We start from the raw sequence: 22,914 nt of genomic DNA on the forward strand, positions 1-22,914 counted from the left end.
TGTCCCATTGACACCTTAAACTCTAACTGGTGTAAAGTGAGCTCAGCATCGCTCCCCACATCTCCAACCTCCACTGGGCTCCCTCTCCTGACTCCCCAGTTCTGTCAGTGAGGCCACCGTGGTCTCCCAACCACCAGCCTCATGGCCTTGGGAGTTGTCCTTGCTCCCCACAGACATGCCCCCTCCTTTCCAATTACCCAATGACTCCTGGTGATCCTTTCCGCAGAGGGTCCTTACAGCAGCCCCTTTCTACTTTTCCTGCTACCATCCTGACTCAGGCTATGATTTCCATGCCTGAACCATTAACAACAATCCCCAACTAGTCTGGACTTCATTGTCCCTACTCCAGCCACCTGCCACACCCACCTCCATTTAAGAATTAACCTTCTCAATCATGATACTGCTTGGCATCCCACGACCTACCAATGAGCTCCAACTCCTTTACCTGGCAGCGGAGGCCTTCAGATTCTAACTCTCCTCGCCCTGTCCAGACACGTCTCCCATCACTCTCCACTGTGAGCCACACACTCCACTAAACTACCTCTGCCTGCTGTCCCAGGACCTCTCACCTTCACGCGTGGGCCTGTTCCACAGCCTTCTCCCGAAACGTCTTCTCAGCCCACCATATCTATACATCAGAACCTGACCTAGTCTTCCAAGCACAGCCGTGGGGGCACCTCCTCCACGAAGCCTTCCCTGCTTATCTCAGTCAAAGATCTGCCTTCTCTGACCTTGTGTTGCATTGCGGAGGTGTGAGGAGGGGGTACCCTCACTTGGAACTTAACACATACTGTACCGTTCTGTGGCTTTCTGTGTATCTAATCTGTCCCTACTCATTCTGGTGCAGGTCCTCTGAGGGCAGGGGCCAAGCCTCATGGCTCTCTGTCTGCTCTACAGCACCAAGTACAATGCTTTGCCCATAACTGGTGCTCAGTCCTCTTTGAAGATGGACAGATGGATGAACAGATGAACACACGACTCCCCCAACCCTGTCCCCCCAACCCAGGGTTCCCAGTCTCACCAATGGGAGTTGACCACCTTGCACAGGGCCAACTCACAGCACATCCGCAGGTTGGCCTGGTGCTCTGCCAGACTGGACGCCGTGCACTTGATGGGGTCCACCTCACAGTTCTCCTCAGATTCATACAGAGCACGGATGAATTCCCCTGTGGAGATGGGGGCACAGCGGAGGGCGGTCACACTTTCGAAGGGCAGGGACAGGGGCTGCCAAGGTTTGGGGAATCTCGGAATCAGGTTGGAGGGGACTCTGGGCCCAGAAGCATCAAGCTGAGGCAGGGTGGACTTGGGGTCTGGAGTAGCTACACTTAGGGCTGGGGTGGGCATCTGGCAGGTTTAGGAAGAACACCTGTGGGTAGGCCATACCGATGGCATCCTTGAGGTATTTCTGACCAATCAGTCTCATGTACTCTTCTATGGCTTTAGTGGCGAGCGTGTTCTCACGGAATATGAGGTGCTCCCGTTCCATGAACCGGTCCACCTCGGACATGGCCATGTCTGAAAGGAAGTCCTGGGGGCCAGGAAAAGCCAAGGGTCAGCCTCTGTCCAACCCAAGCTGATGAAGACAGATGTGCCCTACCCTTACTATCCCGAGTGTGCACTCCCAGGTCACCTTGTCCTGAGGGCCCAGTACTCACCTTGGCCTTGCCCGTACTCTGCAGGATGTGAACCAGCGCGCTGGCGACCTCCTCCTTGCCCTTGACATTCAGGGCGGGTTCCAACACCGCACACAGCATCCGATAATGGTTGGTGACGTACTCTGCAAACTCCTTATACAGCTCCATGGGCAGGATGCTCATTGTCTGGTAACGCGCTTTCAGCCGCACAGCCGGGCAACCTCCTTTGCCCTTGCCCCCTGAGCCACCCCCTGAGCCCCCTCCCCCTCCCGAGCCCCCCATACCCCCGGAGCCCCCACTGCCTGTCGGCAGGGTCACGGGGTACCACTGCTCTGTGAAGTGGCGCCCAGCCAGGGTGGCCACAGGCACAGTCACCAGGCCGACATAGCCCGCCTTGTCCTTCTTGCGCTTTTTGTCTGAGTCACGGTACAGGTGCAGCCGCAGGGCCCGGACGGCTGGCAGGTTGTTGAACTCGAAGTGCTCGCCCCAGAAGACGGTGTCCCCCGAGGCCGAGCGGGGCTTGGAGGTGGTGCGTGCATACAGCATATCATCCAGGCAGAGCTCGCAATAGTACCGCTTCTTGGGGGGCAGTTCCCGTGCCTCTATGATCCACAGCTTCAACACGTTGTCCACCCGGCGGCTGTTGTCCTGCCAGGGTAGGGCGGGTGCGGCAGATGAAGGGGAAGGGACAGAGAGACAGAGACACCAAAAGAGGAGAGACGGTGAAAAAGCCAGATAGTCTCCGACACCAGCAATCACAGGGCTGAGAAGGCATGTGCGGGATTAAACCGTGTCACCCCAGAATTCATATTTCATAGTCACATTAAGTGACTATAGTCACTTAAGACATGGTCGTACTGGATGAGGGTGGACCCTAAATCCAATGACTGGGGTCTATACAGAGAGGGAAATTTGGAGACCAGAGACACAGGAGGGGAGATGACCATATGAAGATGAAGGCAGAAAGTGCACAGATGCAGCAAGAAGTCAAGGGATGCCTGAGACTGCCGGCAACCACCAGAAGATATGAAGGGACAAGGGAGGATTCTTCCTAGAGCTTCTGAGGGAGCAAGGCCCTGCTGACACCTTGATTTTTGACTTCCAATCTCCTGAACTGTCAGAGAATAAATTTCTGTTGTGTTAAGCAATCCAGAGAGTGGTAATTTGTTACAGCAGCCACAGGAAACTGATACAGAGGGAGCTCATACATCAGACGACAGAATTCGTACTGAGAAAAGATTTTGAAAGCTAGAATAATAAACCCAAAATATTAAGGTGGAATTTGAACAGGATAACTGAGGAGTCCTTTAAAGACAATCGGAAGATAATTGCAAAATATGCATAAATGCAGCAGGTGAGACTATACAGTTAGTGTGAAAAGGGCCTGGAGGATGACAATGACCAGTGAGGCTCAGGTGATGCTGCAGTGTGAAAAGAGCCTGGTGTTTATACTCTGCATGGGGCAGATCACATACAGCATCTTGGGTCTAGTTTTTAAGAAGGACATTGACAAACAAGGGTTCCCACAGAGGAGGCCACGAGGACTGTGAGCTCACTGGAAACTGGGAAAAAGAGAACAGCTCACGGAACTGGGAGCATTCCTCCTGGGAAGAACACGAACTCAGAATTTTTGAGCCAAAGGGTCCTTATAGATTATGTAGTTCAACCCCATTCCTACCAGTCATACAGAGAGGAAACCAAGGTCTAAAGACTCATCTACCTGACAAATCTATGTGTCCTGCAGAAACACTGCAAGCTGGGCCCGGGCGCCCACCTGTCAGGGTGTTAGTGGGACATCCCTGCTTGCAGGGAAGATGCACCAGAGGACTTCCAGAGCCCCATCAGTTCTATAAGTCTATGATTTCTATGGTAGGGAAACATCATAAGGTAGAAAGAAAGGAAAAAGAAATGGGGGACTCAGAGGAAAATGGGGGTCCCCTCCTCCTTGGTCCCCTTCTCCCCTAGGCCCCCAGTTTCCCCTGCAGCTTGACCTTTGCCTTGCCCATGCTGTCTGTGTACCCTGTACTCCCAATACCTTGTTGGGTTTTACTGCCCGCTGTAGATTCTCGATCCATTTGTCCCTTTCGGCCGCAGAACGACAGGCAAAACATTTTGTTCCTGATGATGTTGTTACCTAGAGAGGGGTGTGGAGGTCAGTTGGAGCTCTAGAGGGGTGATGATTCCCAAGGACTGAGAGTCCATCACCATCTCTTCCTCCCCGGCCTATCCTCCTTTCTCTCAGCCCCAGAGGCTTCTGTTTCCTTGATGTCCCCACCTCTGCCGCTTTCTCCAGGACTCTCTGCCCTCCCCCTCCATGACCCCTGCCCTTTGGCCCTCCCCAGCCCCCTACACCCAGTACCTCAAAACAGAACTCCTGGCCCAGGATGGAGCTGTGCACTGGCTTGATAATGGAATCTTCATCCAGGTTGAGCTCCAAGGCCTCGGCCGCACTGCTAGGACTCAGCAAGGACTCGTGAGAGTGCGACTCCTTAAAGCTCTGCATCAGCCGGGCCCTAGCAGGCGGGGGTCCAGGAGGGAGAATCAGGGCCCCACTCTGCTTACACACTCACAGGCTTGCATCGCCAACCTGACTCTAGGATGGAGACCTGGGGAAAGGGGCTCCTAAACCCACTTCCCACATGGACACAGACACAGACAGAAAGAAACCCAGCCTATCCCCGGGGAAGGACATGAAGGATGTGAGAGAAATGAGAACACTTTAAGAAATCCCCTCCCCTCAGCCCACCACCTAAGGGGTTGTGAGGACTGGGGACACCTAGAAATATCTCAACCCAGAAAGGGACCATGGGAGAAAAAAAAAAAGAACAGGTGGGCCTTGGACACTTCTAGGTGGGACTTCTATGTGACACCTCCCCCGCCAAAACCACAGCTTCAGTATAAGGGGAAAAAGGTGGGAGTAAAGAACCAGAAGTACAGGGGCTTCCCTGGTGGTGCAGTGGTTAAGAATCCGCCTGCCAATGCAGGGGACACGGGTTCAAGCCCTGGTCCGGGAAGATCCCACATGCTGCGGAGCAACTAAGCCTGTGTGCCACAACTACTGAGCCTGCACTCTAGAGCCCGTGAGCCACAACTACTGAGTCCATGTGCCACAACTACTGAGCCTGCGCTCTAGAGCCTGTGCTCCGCAACAAGAGAAGCCACCGCAATGAGAAGCTGGCACACCGCAATGAAGAGCAGCCCCCACTCTCCCCAACTAGAGAAAGCCCGCGCACTGCAACGGGGATCCAATGCAGCCAAAAATAAATAAATAAAATAAATAATTTTAAAAAGAAAGAAGCAGAAGTTCAAAGATGCTGGTCTGGGCCTTGGCACACAGGTAGTGCCTAAAAACCACTTAATAAATCCAAAAATGAACGAGCTAAGAGGACAAGTTTTAGCAGAATCATGGGAAAGAGTGAGGGAAAATCATAAAAAATAGAAGAAGGATTTTGGGCAGAAGAGTGACAACGGAGATAAGGGACTGAAAATGGGGACTGGGGAAGAACAGATAAGGCGAGAAGGAGAAAAGGAGGAGGGAAAGGTGTGCGCAGAAAGACAGGATGGGAGAAGATGAGGAGAGGCCACTGGAGAGCTGGATGTGGGAACAGAGGTGGGGGACGGGGTGGGGGGGGGACGAACTTGGGAAAATTAGTGCAGGAGGGCAGAGGTGAAAGGCACTGAGGGGAGTGGAGGCCGGGACCACAGGGAAGGCAGAAGGTGAAAGGCACTGAGGGGAGTGGAGGCCAGGACCACAGGGAAGGCAGAAGGTGAAAGGAACTGAGGGGAGTGGAGGCCGGGACCACAGGACAGTTTGCTCGGAGCCGGCTAGGGGGTGAAGAGTAGAGAGCAGTAGGGAAGCGGGAGGGGGAGCTCGGGTGTGGGAGCCTCCATGGAGCTATTTATAGCAGCCCCGTCATCTTGGGCTCTGTTGCCGTCAGCACAACGCTCCCCCGGCCCCCCGCCCCCGCGGCCAGGAATACCAGGCCCTCACACCCCCCCTCCCCAAATCCAGCTCCGGTGACATGGGAAGGGGGAGGGGAAGGTGTGACTCACCTATCCCAACCTCCCCTACCTGCCCCATCCCGGGGGCGGCCAGACACGGGGGGAAAGGAAGGACAGGGTTCTCCCTGGGGCGGGGGGGGGGGGTGGACTGGGTGAGGGGGAAACCCAAAGAGGGACCCCAAAGAGCAGACCACAGGAGCAAACAAGATTTCCTTCAAGCCCAGCCTCGGAGACAGTGCCCTCTGGACTTCTCTGCGGGCTTCTTCCTCAGGCTTCAGTCCATGGATTAACCCTCCAACCTCCCCTCCCCAGTCTGTTGACCTGCATACCCGTGCCACCTCCCCTTCTCTGTCACGCTCTACGCTGCACCTTCTCTCCTCCATAATACCTGCCAGCCCCACCCCACCCTACCACCCTTTCCTCATACCCTCTACCTGGATCACACTCTCCCCTCCTACCAACCAGCCCACCGCCCCTTCCCTGGATTCCTTAAATGTTCCTCCCAGGCTCCGTCACTCCTTCTCCGTCCTTCTGTACAGCTCCTTCCATCCTGGGCTGGAGCCCATCCTTCTGACGGTCAGAAGAGTCCATCCCTCCTTGGCTTCACCTTCACCCCCTTTCCTGCCCCGCTGCTCACCCTCTCTGGGCACCCTGCACCAAGCCCCTCTCCTGCTGCTCCTCTGTTCTGACCCCTGTCCCACCACACCTCTCAATCAATCTGAAGCCGTCAAGCTCTACACTCTGAGAACCCCCACCCCTCCAGCCTCACTCTGGAGGCCCCTACACTGCATCCAACTCATCCCACCACGCTCTAGCCCACCGCTCCAAGCCCTGTACCGGTCATGGTCAGCACTTCGGAAGCGAGGCAGGATCTGGCGAAAGCTGCTGGTCCGGTCAAGTTTGGGTTGTGACTTCGTACGTTTGATGGAGCTTTTTAGCCTCCGGCTCAGAAAGCCTTGCTGGGTGGGGGGGAAATGGGGATAGGTGTGTTTTGGGGTAGGGTCAGTTCTACCTCCTCACCGCTCAGCTGGTAAAGAGTCCCTGGATGAAGGTGGGATGGGGGGAAAAGGGAAATCTCTAGAGGCTAGGAAAGGGGGATAGGAGCCCTGCTACCAGTTTGTCTTCCTGTGCTCTCATGGATGCGAGTGCGCACACACACACACACACACACACACACACACACACACACACACACACACACCAGCCTGGAGAAGGTGGGAGGGCTGGTCTGAGAAGCAGGGGGGCAGAGCCAAGAAGGGGGAAACCAAAGAGGTGGGGGCACACACACACATACTCTCTCTCTCCCCTCCTTCCTCCTTTCTCATAATCCTCAGGCTCCCGCTGGGGCTGGAGGGGAGGGGACCCAGCTGAGCCACATCTGGCAGGCGCCTTCACTCACCGAGGGCCGAAAGGGTGCAGCGGGGGCGGCCTCCATGCTGTACTGCTTCCCCCCTGGGACGCTCTTCCTCCTCGAGCGACCCAAGTGGTATTCTGGAGGGGAGAAGAGGGCCGGAACAGAAGTTGGGGAGGGGGTTGCCGTTAGCCCAGGTTTCCACCCCTGGCCCCAGCACACTCGCCCACCTCCCTCTGCCCCTTAGCTCCAGCCTCACCTACCCCCCGGAAAGCAGCAGGAAGAGCAGCGGCGGCTGAGAAGCTGGCGGCGGGAAGGAGGGGGCAAGGAACCCGAGCCGGAGCCCCCGGAGGGGGACGGGGTGGGAGGCCTTAGGCCCATGACTGGGGCTGGGCCTGGCAGTCAGCAAAGGGGCATGGCTGAGAGGGTCAGTAAAACTCCAGGAATAAAGGACACCGAAGATCCACAGAACCTAGGTCCTTGGTGCCCACCCCCCCAGGAAGGGGCGAGCTGGTGGGGAAAGTCGGGTTAAAGGTCATTGACCAGAGGCAGGCCTTCCTCCTCCCTCAGCTGGGTACAACTTCCACCTGGCCCCTACTCCTGAAACCCCTCTCTGTCTGGAGGGCCAGAGCTACCTCCCATGACCCCCTCCCTGGACTGGAGGGGTAAGTCTTGGAAGGGACCTGTGAGGAGTGGAAGCGGAAAAAGCCTGGGGACAGAAAATTCAAGGAAGGGATGGGGGGGAGGGGAGAAGGGGCTGGTTCCACGTGCACTGCAGTGGCAGGGACTCAGAAGTGAAGGGGGAAAGGGGAAAAGAGAAAAATGCAGGGGAACGGGCAGGGAGTGGGGAAGATGGGCAATGGGGACTCGGGGTACTCCCAAGTGAGGGCAGGGAGAGGAGGAGGAGGGGAGATGAATGCCGATGAAGCTCAGACTGCTCAGAGTCAAGAAGGGTGGCAGCTGGGAGGAGGGAAGCTGAGGCTCTGCTGCCAGGGAATTTAGAGGGGCCAAGTGGCTAGAGGAGAATGAAAGTGGGGGGATGCCAAGCTCGGGCTCCAGCTCCAGAATGGCTGCCCAGGCCTGGGCTCCCCCCTCAGCCCCACAGTCACCACTGCAGCCAATGGGGGGGCAGGTGCTGCATCAGGGGCGGGGCTACTATCTCCATGGCAACAAGAAGCTACATGCTGGGGGGGGTGGACCGGAAGAGCTGCCTGTTAACCCTCTAGTTTCCAAAACAAGGGAGGGCCACAGCTACACGTTCACTGTCGGCTTCCTGAATTGCAAATCGCCTGCAAATTGCCCTAGAATCAGTCTCCAGCTTCCCTAGGCCTTTAAAACCTGGGTGTTAGGAGATGTGCACACAAAAATGTGGCTCCCATGACACAGGAACCCTTGTTAGTCCCTCAGGAACACATGTGTAAAGCACAAAAACATACACCGAGCTGTGGGGGGTACGTGCACATAAGACCCATGATACAAAAAATAAAAAAGGGATCTAGGTGCTTATGAGACATACAGGCAACTGTGAGAATGGGGGGGGGGGTGCCACGGGTCCACATTCTGAGACCCTGGGGCCCAGATACCCCACAGTATACATGCTTAGACATATGTGAGCACTGCAACAGGGGAGTACATACTTGGACCCAGACACTCACATGAGAGCTGCTAGTGTGGATGTGGGGCCCGAGTCCCTCGGGCAGTCATGTGGGCAGCACGTTACAGAAGGGGACATTTAACCCAGAGACACACACAGGGCCCCCACACAGGGGGAGCCACTTTAACCTCTAAAACACATGTTTGAGTATACCATGATCCTGACCACATCAAGGTATCCCTGTATCCCCAAAGCACAAACATCCTTCATTCACATGAGAAGTACAACCACAACCACTGTCTCAGGACAACCCCTTCTTCTCCCCCAGCCTTTCCCTGACTCCAACACATGAATCCGTGGTTGCTACCAGAATACAGACAGACCAAGGAGCAAACGTGTTAATTACCCTTCTGTAACACACTCAACAATGCATCTAAGGGTTCAGAATATCTCCTTCCTAGTCTTTGCCTTTCTCAGGTCTAGCTGCCTGTCTCATGCCATGGAATGTAGCTCAGCCACTATTTCCATTGGCAAGCTCCTGTAATAAAGGCAGAAAGTCTAACTTCAAATCCACTAAAATTACATTTTGGAACTAAAGAATTAACAGAAGGAGAACGGATTTGCTAATTGGTTTGCTTGGTTCTTGAAGTAATATAACGTTATACGTACAACCAAGCACTAAGATCCAAGAACTCCCATATAAGTCAGAGGTACACGGAGGCCACATACACATACACTTACAAAGACCCTCACTGCCACAGTGAAAAACAGAGCAGAAACACAGAGGGAAAAGGGGCGGAGTGACAGAATCACAGGACATCCTGTTATTAGTGCTGCATGCAGTGACATGTGCAGAAAACAGGCACACGCCCATGTCCACACACAGAGCAAACCTGATAAGCATACACCACGATCCTGGGTCTCCATGTCCCATCCCTGCACGATGTATACACGCATGCACACGCATAACAGCCACCTACACAGACCCGTAACACAGGCATTGTGCACACACCCACACATGTACACACCCTGTATACACACACAATTGGACTCACACACACACACACACACACACACACACACAGCGAGGGCTTAGACTCCCGCCTCTCCAATCTCTCTAATCTTGCCATCACCCACAGAATCTCCCCTTGCCCTCCAATCCCCCAAATCCCTAACCTTCCCTTTGGCCTTTCTTCCCTGTCACACCCAGCTGGCAGCTCTCAAGGGGAGCCACAAAGGGAGGCTGCCAAAGCAGGTGGAGGAACAGAGTTGGACAGAGAGCAGAGAAATGAGGGGCAAACTCTGTGCTGGAAACAGGAACCTCTAACAGCAGTTCCTGCCATGCCAGGCCTCACTGTGAGCCAGCCTCTATGATGGCCTCCCCTGATCCAACCAAGCCTGATCCTACACGGCCTACACAAATCCCAACCCCATCTTGCCCTTTCTCCTCTGAGATCACTTTACCGAAGGCCTGACTCTCTCTGCCCCACAAGCTGCCTCCCCAGCTTCCAGGCCCCTTCTCCGCTGTCTCCAACCAGTTCCCCATCTTAAAACCTCTTCTCTCTCTTCTAAATCTGGCTCCACTATCTCCCACCTTCCCAGCTATTCTCCAGCTATTCTCTCTCCTGAGCTCTCTCTCCTCTGCAAGCCTCTCTCATTCCTCCTCTCCCCCAACTCCCCACTTTTCCTCTTTACCCCGCTCTTTCCCTTTTCAGCTTTTCTGTCCCCACTCCCTAACCGAGCAGGGGCTCACACCTGCTAGCCCAAAGGTGTTTCATACATGGTAGGATTCCAAGGAACACGCTCACACACTTACTCTCTCCCCCCACTTGCACACCACCCACATCCAGACACGCCCTGGACACCCATGCTGGGATTGACACAGATACCCAGGCCAATGATGGAACACACATGCAAAGACACACACTTGCCACCAGGGACACAGAAAATCCTTCTCATGCAGCCACACATCCCCACACACAGGAGACTGATAGGAGGTGAGCCCCAGCAAGGAACATGCGTTCTCAGGGTCAGAGGTGACAGGTACCAGTAAGGCCAAAAGCTGCCCCACAAGCCAGTGGTCAGCCCAGCAGCCCCCTAGGCAGGAAGCCGGCAGAGGCAAGATACGACAGGACAGACTTGAAAACCGCTGGCTGCACATGTGTGCACGAGGAACTGGGCCCCCGTGTGCACATGGCACCGACACACAGGGGACACGAGCTTGGACAGCGACACACACGCGGACACCCGGGCTGCCACCTCCACCAAGGGTCTCCAAGACCACCCCACACCGGCCGCCCCCGCGCGCTCGAGACCCTGCCCCCACGAGGCCTGTCCCCGACCCCCCGACCTCCGCTGTCCCCCTCCAGTTACCATAACTCCCCCCACTCGGAAGATGCAGCGAGAACATGCGGAGGGAGCAGCTGCCGCCGCCGCCGCCGCCGCCGCCGCGGCCTCCCCACCCCCCTCCCGGCGCCCACGCACACACGCGCCCCCGCCCCCAAGAGCGCGGCGCCCCCCCACGCGCGCGCTCCTCGTCCGCCCGGCCCCGCCCTTACCTCGCACCGCCCCCAGGAGGGGTCGGGGGGGATGTCCCCGGTGGGGGAGGGGCCCCGCCCCTGCGCGGGGGAGGGGCGGGGTGCAGCGGTAGAGGGGGCGGCGCGGCCCGGCTCGCGCCGCCCGGCGCGGTGGGGGCGGCGGCGGGGCCCGGGACGGCCGGGACAGCCGAGCGGTGACGGCCGCGGGAACGGCTCCCTCCGCCGCCGCTCCCGCCGCTGCCGCCGTTGCCCGGGCCCCGCCGCCGTTGCTAGGCGACCGCTGCTGCCGTGGCCGCCTCTGTCACGAGCCCCGTCGCCCGGAGACAGCGCAATAGAGACACGGGAGGGGGACGAGGGGACCCCCAAAACCAACCGGGCCTCCCACCATCCTCCTGAGCAGGACCCCCCATCAAAACCTCGGAGGGAACGAGGGGCTGCGGCTCCACCCAGCAGAGGAGGAGCCCTGGATGCCAATGCCCCTCAAAGGTCCGGCGACCTCTCCTGGGCTCGAGAGTCCACAGCCTTTGCACAGACCTTCTCAGACCCAGGTCCCCAGGGCCCCAAAGACTCCTATGTTCCCTGCAGCACATCCTCCATGCCCTTTACACATTCCACGTCCACCTGAGAACCCCAAACGTTCACCAGCTATCAACTCTTTCGCTAAACCCTCCCCCTAAATATATATACCCCTGGACCCCCTCCCGACCCCTATTGAACCTCCAACACAAACACCTCCACATACCGTCCTCCAACTCCAAACACACATGGGTGCCCTCCCCCTAAACACACAGGAGACCCACACCAGAGACCCCAGACCCTGAGGACTGAGGGTAAGGAGAAAGAAGGCGAATATGTGGGCTGAGACGCCAACCACCGTATATATGATAAACATGCTCCACAAGCATGTGACCATTCTGGCCTCGAAACACAGGTATGCACACATGTACACAAACCTTTCCCAGACATGGACATGACTGACTCCCTCTCTCTCTGTCTCTCTCACACACACAGATGTGACAGACATCACACACATTCTCTGTACACACTCCACCACCACCACCTGGCTTTGCCTCACAGAGATGTGCTACCCACACACCCCCATGGTCAGAAGTTTCCATGACAATGACACACACCCCTGGCCACCCATCCACCGAGGGTCCCAGAGCTGGCCCCCAAGGGCAGTAAGGCCTGGGCCTATGAGAAGAGGGCTGAAGGGAGCCAAGGGATGGAGACAGGCCACTGGCTCTCTCCAAGGAAGAGAAACTGGAAGCCTGGATCCCTGAGGGGAGGGGTAGCTGGTGGAAGAAAGGGGTCACAAGGGGTTGAGGGGATGAAGGACCTGGACCCTTGGTCCTGGAAGGGGAACAGAGTGGTAGGGGGCAGTAACAAGGGGGTTTCCGGGGGGCTGAGGGCGTCTCTCTGCACCTTGGCTGCAGATCTCTGTTCTCTGCCTTCATCTCCCCTCACTGTTCCCATGGAAACCTTTTAAGCGAACTTCTCAGGAAGACAAAAATCTTTTTTTAAATGACTAAAGAGGGGGGTGGAGGGGGGGCAGAAAGAGGGAGGGAGGGGAAGAGACAGATGGAGAGAGGGAGAGTTGGAGAGACAGACTGAGCACATAGCTCCACAGACAGGCAGAAAGGAGATGAGATGGGGGTCTGATGGAGATCCACCGGGAGCAGAGGGGAGAGGCAGAGGAATCAAGAGGGATAGAGAAAATAAAGAAATCGGGGAGGAAAGAGAAAGAAGGTGATAGAATTGCAGAAAACAGAAAGAGCTGATAAGAAGAGGGGAAAAGGGTAAAGAAAATAGGGAGGGTCCACAGGCCATAAGGTCTGGAAGAAGAATCAGGAGCGTGGGGGTGGGGCTGAGGTCTGGGGGCAGGGCAGGAACTAGGTCATTCTTTCCAAGATCCCAGACCTGGGGCTGGGAGGGGCACGGGCAACTACAATCGGACAGGAAGCTAAAGATCTAAGGAGACTATTTTTGCAAGCACCGGGGAAAGAGTCAAACTTCGCTGCTGGAGAGGAAAAAGGGAGCGAAACAGCAAGGACCGCTGGGGCCTCTCACCCACAGCCTCCGTCCCGCTCAGATCCCAGAGGAGGGCGCCTGCTCCGCCCAGGTTCCCACTCGCAGAATTCGAGACTTTGTCTCCGCCTCCTCCCGGCCCCTGACAGCTCCTCGGTTCCCGGACTCCCCCTCCCATGCAACCCTGTCCACCTTCAGCCCTCTCCCCGCGACTGTCCGGGGCACGAGAGCCTGCTCGAGCCTGCTCGGCCGCCGTACCATGCTCGCCGTGGGGCCGCCCCTCCACCGGCACGGAGACTGTGCGTCTCAGCAGTTTGTTGCGACTGGACTCGCTCCTCCGGTCCCGGATCAGAAGGGGGTGTATCTAGGGGATGCGGGGGGGGGGGGTGTCAGACCTCGCTGGCCCAGGCCGTCCCTCCTCTTTCCCTCCCCCACCAAGGAAGGATGAGCCTGCCTTTCCACCAGGCCTGACCACCTTCTGCCCCCGCCCCTCTATACTCTTTTAAGTGTCTCGGGGTGAGTGGATTTCTCTATTTCTTGTTCCCTTCTCCCTCCGAGTCTGTCTCCTTCATTCCCTTCCGTCCCACCCTCCTCTTTTCTTCCACCATTTCTTTTGAAACACCCTCCAGGGAATTCCCACAACCCCTCTGGCCTTCGCTGCTCCCTGAATCCACTTTCCCCTTGACCTTCAGTTCCTCCATTCTCCCTGTTTTCCTCCCAACCTCCCACCTCCCTCACCCCCTTCCCTCCCTCCGTGGCTGTCACGGGGGTAGCAGAAGCTGCATTTATAATCAGGATCCACAGCTTGTCTCCCTCCCACGGCCAGGCTTGCGGCCAGAATGGGACCCAACCTCCCCACCCCCCAGAGGGCTTGGTCACCTCCCCCCACCCTTCATCTCCTTCCATCGCCCCTCTCACTTCCCTTTAGCCATCACCTCTCCCTAAGCCTCATCCCCAACTCGCCCTTGCCACCTCCTTCCTAACCTCCACCCCTCCAAGAACCACCCACCCCACTAGTCCCCAGCCTGGGCTCCACAACTCAGCCAATTCCAGCTCCCTGTGGTCCTATACTCTGTCATTTCCCACTCCCTCCCTCCGCACCCTTCCTATTTCAGTCTCTGGCTACTGGTCCCCTGGACCTGTCTGTCCCCAGCTCTGTCATTCGTTCATCCCCCCACCCACTGTCCTCCCTCTTCATCCTCACACAGTCTCCAGTTTCCCCAATTCATCCTACAGACCTCAAACCCTTGGTCAAGACCGGTGACCACTAATGAATCACTCAAATGCCCCCCAGTGCCTAAAACTTGACTCCCCAAACCACCTCTCCCTTGAGTCACCGTGTCCTCCCCTGGACACTTGGACTTGACTCTGTGCCTTGGAAGCTCTCTACCCAGCCATCTCTCCACACTCACTTGCCCCCCAGATCCCTTGAAACCCTGGTTAACCTCAACTCCAGTTCTAACCCTGCCTCGCTACACCCTCCCTGACAGCTTTCGAGGCGCATCTCTCACCACCCCTCTGGTCTTGCAGGCTGCCCTATCACTCTCTAAAGCTGATCCCCAAATCACCCCCACTCCCAATCACGCCTCTGGGCGTCCACCCTTCATATTCACATCTTGTTTCCTCTGATGGATCCTCCACTGCTGACCCAGCTCCAAAGTCAGAACCCACACTCTAATCACCCTGCATCGCCGCCACCTCCCACAAGGATGCTCTGTTCATTTCACGTCTTTCACTCTGGCTAGTCCCTGCCCCTATCCCACTCTTACTCCTTTAGACAACTTCCCATACTCCCAGTTCCCCTCACCCCCAGGCATCTCTTCCCTTATATTCCTTCCCCATGTCCCTGGCGAAAGCCCTCCCAGTGTCTCTCTAAACCCTGATCTCAGCCTTCTCCATCTTCACTGCCAACCACACCCAGACCTACTGACCTCTGTTATCTTTCCTGGTACCCTGCAGCCCCTTCCCAGTTTCCCCACTCAGAGACCCCACTCTCTGAGTCCTGTACTCTGCCCCATGCCAGGGAAAGGACAGGGAGTGGACAGTGATGGGGCTTACTGAGTGGGGGGAGAGGAGAGGGTCCTGACAATTGCTTTGGAGACAATCCCTCCAAAGTGATCCCCATGTCTTTACCCCTCCTCCAAGCCCCTTAGTTTCCCTTCCCTAGCCTAACCTATCCCACAATATGAGCAGGGCGAAAACAGGAGGCACCCACAAATCTTTAGAACCATATCTCCTCCCCATCACTGTACATGGCCCTCAAAGACCCCCTGGCCAAGGGGAGAGAACACCTGCCCCTTCTGACATCCCAACCCCAATCTCAGTGGCCACCCTCCTCCCACCACTTGCCAGTGTTTCTCTCTTTGCCTTCTTTGTGTCTCGTGTCCCTTCGCTAATGAGGATTCTCCCCAGCCTTCTCTCCACATTTTCCCACACTACCCAGAGGTCTTTTCCCAGCCTTCCCACCCTGCTCACCTCGTCCTCATCCAGCATGAGAAGCTGGTTCCCCGAGATGATGCAGAACCGAGGGTTCCAACCAGGACGATCATATGGGGAATGAACGTATTGGGTTCGGTGCATAGGGGGTCCCCGTACATCTAGGGGGCAGAGACACACAGAAACGGTAAGGGAGGCTCTATGTATCTGGGAGACAGAGGTGTCTAAAATGGCAAGAAGAGAGTCCATAAAGGGGCAGAAGGGGAACCCACCCACCTTGAGGAGATCACAGATGGGGGTGAGGCCCCCAGTAACTTTACAGGAACAGAAGATAAGCTGCTCTATCTGGGGAAAAAGAGGTGAGGGGAATCACATCACAGGGGACTCTGGAGACTTGGCAGAAGAAATACAGAGGAGTGGTTCAGAGAGGGGAATTATATCATGACAGAGAAGGTACAAGTTGAGGCAGAGAAAGGTGAAGGAGCTCTCCAACCACTTCAGAAAAATAAAAAGGTGGAGGGTGCAGCAAAACTGGCAGAAGAAAAACACAGGGAGGTTGGTGGCAAGTGTCTGGGAAGAGGGAGGTCATCCAGATAGCTGCAGAAGACAAGGATTTGGACGTGGCACCACCCATCTGCAAGAGAGTAAGAGGAAGACTACAGAGCTGTGGGAAAGAAGGATGGGGATGCAGGGACATTTGGGTCATGAGACTCTAAGAGCTAAACATCTGGAAAAGAGAGGGAGTGAGGGAACTTACCTGTTCCCAGAGTCAGAGTCATGAGAGGGCCTCCCCTCCTGCCGCTCCTCTTTCCTCCACTCCCTCCTCCCCTAGCCCAACCCTGCTCGTCCTTTGGGGGAAGATCTGGTTCTGCTAGTGGTGGCGGGGAGAATGGGTCTTTGTAGGCATCTGGCTGTGGAGGGGATGGGGAGTGAGGAGGTAGGAAATATGCTGTTTGAATGAATACTGAATTGATGTCTTCCCCTACTCCATGCCCGGAGGTCGGAGGAAGATTCAATACTGCCCCCTACACCACCCCCTCCCCGTCCTATCGCGTCTACACAGACAGGATGGGAGCCAACTCTGCAAGTCAGGAACCTCCCCAAGGCTCGGTGAGGAGCTTGAGGAAGAAAGAGGGGAGGGAAGAATGGAAGATCCAGGCATGTGACATAAAGCGGGTCTCCCAAGACTAAAGCTGGGGTTGGGGACAAAACTTCTAAAAAAGAAGAACAGTAGACTAAGGGTCACCCCTGCTCAGAGACCCACCCCCACCCAGGGTCCTTCTTCCCCAACTTTGCTGTTCTTCTTCCCATGCCCCCATCCTTGCAAACTGCTTCCCCTTTAAACCCCAATGCCACACACCATCACAGGGACGTAGGAGACAGGCCCTATAGAAGACAGAAATCAAATTGGTGACATCAAAGTGATAGAAGATAGGCTTAAGGAATCAGAGTCAGAGTTTAGAGGAAGAAAAATCCTGTTACCTTTACAGGATAATTAATCATGGGTATATTGCAGGAAAAGAACTGTTCTTTGAACTTCATTCCAACTGAAAGCTCTGAATAGGAGTTTTGAAAAATCTAACCCCTTTCTGTCTATAAACATGTTTCAAATTTACCCAATCTGCAGGTCAGAGTCAGAGATGAACCCCCAGAATACAGGTATCTAGAAACCCCAATACTTTGAAACTCTCACTATCTCAATGCCACCTCAGAGATTCTAACCAATACCCTCTAGATACAGAGATTACCAAAACCCAGGCTCTGGGACTGCAGACACTGCAGGAAACATGTCCACTGCAATCAGACCCTGAGGACCCCCAGAGGAGACATCTGTTGATACATATCATCATCATGGGAGGGACTGGTTCAGGCTGCAGCCACAGGGAGGCAGGTAAGACTTCAGGGGACACCTTCCGGGAGCGGGGAAGGACATGGGGAACTTAGCTTAGGAGCAACTCTGGAAATATACACACACAAATATTGTCTGGACTTAAGTAAGGATGATTCTGGGAAGCAGATGCAAGAGACAGAGAAACACAGTTGAGAAAGGGGAAAGATTTACTAGGATGAGCAATTCCACAAGGCTCAGATGGGGATCTCTTGTAGGTCCTGTTCCAACCACCAAAACCTGTGTCGTTGCTCCCCAAATCTCCAACACCCCAGGAAGTAGAGGGGCCAAGAAAAGAGGAATGGGTGATAAGAGCTGGGGAAAGTGAGTAGGCACAGACTAGTGGTGATAAGATGGGGAATGGGGTGGGGAAGAGAGGATGGGGTGGAGAAGAAATAACAAGGATGGATCTAAGAGAAAAGGAGACAGGAATGATGGTAAATCTTTAGGGACAAGGGAATATACCAGAAGGGCTCAAATGGACATGGGGCAGAGAAAATGAGGTGGACCTCATAGGTACTAGGACAAGGGGGTCAAGAAGGAGGGGGCAAAGAGGTGGTAGAGATATAAGGGAGCTACCAGATAGAAGTGAGGAAGAGAATGGACACCAGAGAAGGGACTGATATAGGGGAAGGACAAAAGGGGGACTCATATAAGGAACGGACACCATATGGGGGGAAAGATATAGGTGATGGACACCAGAGGAGGGAGGGGGAATGGAAATAAGGATTGGAGGTGGGGGAGGGGGATAAAAGTGGTGAAGTGAAGGAAGTGGATAAGACCCCAGGGATTACATTTCAATGGTCAAGGGCCTTGATGAGGGTCAGAGTGTGGGGCAGGGTCCTAACCCGCCCCCTACTCCCATCACTCAGTCTTACTTGTATTGCCCCCTCCACCCCCCCAACAAACACACACTGAATTTGGCCCTCCCCCTGCCCTGGTCTCTCCTCCCCCAACCCATTCCCCATTCTCTTTCTCCTCTCTTCCCTCCATCTGGACCCTCCATTCCTCTTCCCCCCTCCCCCCACTGCCTCCCTCTCTCTCCATCTGGCCCCTTCTTCTCTCCCTCCATCTCCTGTCTTTTTCTACCCCCTACCATACTCTGAGCCCCCGACCATATTCTTCCCCCCATCTTCTTGGCTTCTCTTTTCACCCCTATGTTTTCATTTTCTTCATTTTCCCCTCCTAGCCCCTCTCCTAAAACTCTGTCCTTCTATTTCCTTGATATTTTCCTCATCTCTCAGCTCCCACCTCCAAATTATTTCTGCAGCTCTTCCCCCAACCCTGTCCTTCTATCTTCCCACCCTTTCTGGCGATCTCTTTCCCCTTCATCATTTTCCCCTCAGCCCCCCTTCAAGGCCTGTTTCTTGGCTCCTCCGGCCCCTATCTACCCCTATTCTCTGACCTCCAATCCCTCCTTCCCCATTGCTCCCATCCCCGCCTTCCCGGTCCTCCTCTCCCCTTCTATTTCAGCTGCTCCCCTCCCTGGCCCCAGCTCTGCCCAGCCCCCCCGCCCCTCCCCCCTTCTCCCCCCCCAACTGGCCCTCCCCCTCCCCTCACCACCGTACCTCTGAAGGGGGCATAGGACATCGCGGGGATGCTCCCCCGATGGATGGAGGCGCGAGACCTGCTCATCAGGCCTGGGGGGGAGGGGGCGGGGGGGCCGGGGGAGAAAGAGAGGAGAGAAAGAGGGGGAGAGAGAGGGGGAGAAGGAGGAGGAGGTGGAGGAGGAGGAGGAGAGAGGAGCGGAGAGGAGCAGAGAGGAGCAGAGAGGAGGAGAGAGGAGGAGGAGGAGGAGAATAGGAGCCAACGGCAGCAGCGGCAGCAGGGAGAGAGAGAGAGAGAGAGAGAGAGAGAGGGGGGCGGGGGAGCGAGCGCGAGAGGAAAGAGCAGGAGGAGGAGGAGGAGGAGAGAGTCTCTGCAGCCCCCACCCCTACTCAGTGAGAACCAGAGAGGGAGAGACCCCTGACTCAAAAACACACCAGAGACGGAGCAGTTCTAAAGATGCAGACCCCAGACCCTGTGATGGGGAGACCCCAGACCCACAGAGAAAGATACCTTGCCACCCGGGGTGGTGGGAGGGCGGGGGATAATCTGAGGCACAAACCCAAAGTCTAGAGGAAAAGAGACCCAAGTCTCAGAAAAAAAGACCCCAGACCCCCCCGCCCCCCACTCTGAGAGATGGGTCAAAGGTCAAAACCTGACCATTCTGTCTCAAAAAGGTTCTCCATAGCCACAGATACCTTAGACTCAAGACTCAGACGTGATCAGGGACTGAGACCTAAGAACTAGACTCAAAGAAATAGATGAGACCCAGATTCAGAAAGAACCCAGACCTAGAATTAGGTCTTTGAGAACTCAGACCCAGAGAGAGATATGAGACCCCAGACTTAGATCTCAGAGAAAAGAAACTGCAGACTCGGAGACTGACAACTCGAGAGACAGATACTCCAGACCCTGGGGGCAGTGGGGGCGGGGCCAGGAGACACTCAGCTAGCCCGGAGATGCAGAACTCAAGAGACCCCAGACTCATAAAGAAGAGTTTCTAAGATCTCTGAGAGAGGGTGATCGCGGACCCAGAAACCCCCTAAACAAAAAACAATGAAACTCAGTCCTGAGAAAGATGCCAATGCAAATACTGAAAGACCCCACAGAGATCTCAGAGAAAAACTCCAAACCCAAAGACAGAGATCTCAAGGAGACCCCAGCCCCAGAGAGGCAGGTATGAAAGAACTCAGCCTGGGAAATGCCCAGTCATACCCACAGAGCAGACCAGAGACCCCAGACCTAGGAGGAAGGGGGAATACTGGGTAGGGGGTGACGCAAGAGCGTTTTTCTCCCTGCCTCCTCCCACCTATTTCTCCTCTCATTGGCCCCTGTCTCCATTTTTGGGTCACAGGATGTGCTTGGGCCCCAGAGAGTTTATGTAGGACAGGTCCTGGCTCCTAGGGGGATGGGTTAAGGGAAGGAGACCCAAGAGTGAGAGGTAGACCTGTCCCGGAGAGTGAAACAGCAAGGGGATAAGGGACAAAAGGACCATCACTACTTCCTGGTGTCCTCTCCATATCCCCAACCTGCAGCCCTTCCCCCACACCCCATACCGATTCATCAGTCTGTCTCCAGCTTTGGGGTTTCAGTTAAGAGTGCTGAGCGCCCTCAGCCCCATTTTAATCATCTTCTATCCCATTTACAGGGTCTCACTCTGTCCTCTTTTTAAAATGCATCTTTCCTCACCTAGGCATGGTCTTGCCATGCCGTGTCTGCCTAATCACTCCCCCCTACCCAGGGACAGCTGGTTCCTCAGGTTATACTTGTGCATCCCCAATTCAGGCATCTGTCACTCCTAACCAAAATGGCAGGGGGCGTTCTCTCCACCCCCTGAGGTTCAATCTCCTAAGACCCTCCCACTCCTTAAGGCCTCGGGAACAGTGTAGGGGCTGTTACTAAGCACATTCTGGGGTTTAAGGATGACTCCCCACTCCACAACCTGACGCATCGACTCTGCGGGGTCTCCAAACCCCCTTTCCTTGCGCCAGGTCTCTCATCACGTGGCCTGCGAGGCTGTCCCGCGATTGGTCTCTTCGCGTAGCTCATTGAGGTACCGCCGCCTGAGGGGACCGGCCCCCTCACGTGACAGTGGAACGCCGCTGCGGCTCTCCTCAGCCTGCAATAGGCCGTTTCCGGTTTACACGGAAACGGGTGTCCCATTTCCGTGCACGGCTGCAGACCCGGCTGTTGATTGGTTGGATCCCTCTTCGCCCCGCCCTCACTGGGAGGCGGGACAAACTGGGCCACGTGAGGGCAAGGATTGGCTGGCTGTGGGGGTTAGGGTGGTCCGGCTTCTACTGTCACGTGGTCAGCGCTGTTTTCTTATCACGTGGCTGCTGCCCAGGTAAGAAGAGGCCGCTCTTCCTAGCTTTGGGGCCCTTCCTCGGCGTAACGTGTGGCCTTTGATGTTCAACTCTCCTCTACCAGCAGAGGCTGCATGAGGGGGGGGCGGGCTCCCGCATTCCTGCTCGGCGGAGGGGTGAGTGACCGGCCCCGCCTCTTCCGGTCCTCGAAGCTTCGACCACCACCCGCATCCCAAATCCCAGAGGTTGGCCCGGGAGGAGGTAGTGAAAACCGAGTCTTTGTCTTAATTTTCCAAGTTTCTCTCTCAGCTTCAGGGACCTCTTCCTTTGGGGTGCAGAAGAGGGAAGGCAGAGCCTGAGTGTCTATCCAAGCAAAGGGTTCCCGGGGTGCAATTTCCTGGGGTATTTATGGGGAGACACAGAATTCACTTCCTGCTCTCAGGCCGCTCTGTTCCTGTCGCTTCTTTGGATGCCGGCCCTGCTGCCTGTAGTCTCTCGCCTTCTGTTGCTACCCCGAGCCCTGCTGTCCATGGCTTCAGGAAGCCCCCCGTCCCAGCCCTCGCCGGCCTCGGGCTCCGCCTACGCTGCCGGCTCGGTCTCTGCAGCCTTTGTCACCTGCCCCAACGAGAAGGTCGCCAAGGAGATCGCCAGGTGGGGACCTCAGTGTGGAGCGAGGAAGGATGCTTAGGAAGGGAGAGTTGGAGGTGGGGGAGAAGAGTGCCCTCCCGCTGCTTCCTGCCTGTCTCTGGGCTGCCAGTGCAAAAATCCGGGTCACGGGGTTTCTAAATGGGGCTGTCTTTTCACCTTCAGGGCTGTGGTGGAGAAGCACCTGGCAGCCTGCGTCAACCTCATTCCTCAGATTACATCCATGTGAGTCATAGAAGTTGGGGGGTTAACCTACCTCTCGGGTCTGACTGGCAGTCTTTTTTCCTTGGGGGAAATCTTTGCTGCCACAACGCTCTCTTCCTGACCTTTTCAGCTATGAGTGGAAAGGAAAGATTGAGGAGGACAGTGAAGTGCTGATGGTGAGAAACGTTCCCTCACCCAACAAAAACTTAATTCCCTGACCACTTACTTTGATCCCTGTCCCTCGTCTGAGATCCTGAAATCAATTTCACCTTTTGATTCAACTGTCTTCCCCCCCTTAGATGATTAAAACCCAAAGTTCCTTGGTTCCAGCTTTGACAGATTTTGTTCGGTGAGAACTTTATGGGTACAGGTGAGGGTGTGTCCTGTGGGGTGAGACTTGCTGGGCAGTCTAAGGGGGTGGGCGCCTTCGGGTAAATCTCTGAGTGATCCCCCATCTTTTTCCCAGTTCTGTGCACCCTTACGAAGTGGCCGAGGTGATTGCATTGCCTGTGGAACAGGGGAACTCCCCGTACCTGCATTGGGTGTGCCAGGTTACAGGGTCAGTTCCTGAGTCCGGCACAGCCCCACCGTGATGAGCCTTTGTTTTTGCCACGTTCCCTTCATATACTTCAATGCCCCCTGCCTTCCAGGTGATGACTGGACCCTTAATAAAGCTTTAGTTCTGTCATTTTCCTTTTTCCTTGTCAAAAAGTGAATTTGGTTGGGAAGATCAGAAGTGCTTCT

General features: G+C 55.6%; 2 protein-coding genes across 14 annotated transcripts in view; one reads left to right on the forward strand and one right to left on the reverse strand.

Annotated features, from left to right (window-relative positions):
- The window catches only part of SYNGAP1 (synaptic Ras GTPase activating protein 1), a 31,731-nt gene extending 12,451 nt beyond the window's left edge, over positions 1-19,280 (reverse strand). For 10 of the 11 annotated variants that reach the window (XR_012334509.1, XR_012334507.1, XR_012334508.1 and 7 more), the window contains exons 1-11: positions 17,065-18,322; positions 16,340-16,493; positions 15,622-15,743; positions 13,405-13,510; positions 7,036-7,127; positions 6,474-6,595; positions 3,994-4,147; positions 3,670-3,768; positions 1,656-2,282; positions 1,384-1,528; positions 1,022-1,166 (exon numbers count right to left, since the gene is read on the reverse strand). Coding sequence is in view for 7 of the 11 variants with exons in the window: in XM_073810847.1 (XP_073666948.1) it covers positions 1,022-1,166; positions 1,384-1,528; positions 1,656-2,282; positions 3,670-3,768; positions 3,994-4,147; positions 6,474-6,595; positions 7,036-7,127; positions 13,405-13,510; positions 15,622-15,743; positions 16,340-16,493; positions 17,065-17,124 (1,826 nt within the window). In the remaining 4 variants the exon portion in view is untranslated. Of the gene's footprint in view, positions 1-1,021; positions 1,167-1,383; positions 1,529-1,655; positions 2,283-3,669; positions 3,769-3,993; positions 4,148-6,473; positions 6,596-7,035; positions 7,128-13,404; positions 13,511-15,621; positions 15,744-16,339; positions 16,494-17,064; positions 18,323-19,038 lie in introns of those variants that run through there. The other variant, XM_033864419.2, reaches the window with a different exon arrangement.
- Positions 19,281-21,235: 1,955 nt separating this feature from the next.
- On the forward strand, positions 21,236-22,858 carry CUTA (cutA divalent cation tolerance homolog). 3 transcript variants are annotated; one of them, XM_033864432.2, is made up of 6 exons: positions 21,236-21,362; positions 21,764-21,972; positions 22,132-22,191; positions 22,301-22,346; positions 22,470-22,519; positions 22,637-22,858. In XM_033864432.2, the coding sequence occupies exons 2-6, from the start codon at positions 21,791-21,793 to the stop codon at positions 22,761-22,763; spliced, it is 465 nt and encodes a 154-aa protein (XP_033720323.1). In that variant the 5' UTR covers positions 21,236-21,362; positions 21,764-21,790; the 3' UTR covers positions 22,764-22,858. The 3 variants fall into 3 exon arrangements, with proteins under 3 accessions (XP_033720323.1, XP_073666956.1, XP_033720321.1); XM_073810855.1 differs by having other exon boundaries at positions 21,358-21,497; XM_033864430.2 differs by lacking the exon at positions 21,236-21,362 and adding an exon at positions 21,369-21,582.
- The last annotated feature ends 56 nt before the right edge of the window (positions 22,859-22,914 follow it).

This window comes from Tursiops truncatus, chromosome 10, assembly GCF_011762595.2.
Source record: "Tursiops truncatus isolate mTurTru1 chromosome 10, mTurTru1.mat.Y, whole genome shotgun sequence".
Lineage (NCBI taxonomy): Eukaryota > Metazoa > Chordata > Mammalia > Artiodactyla > Delphinidae > Tursiops > Tursiops truncatus.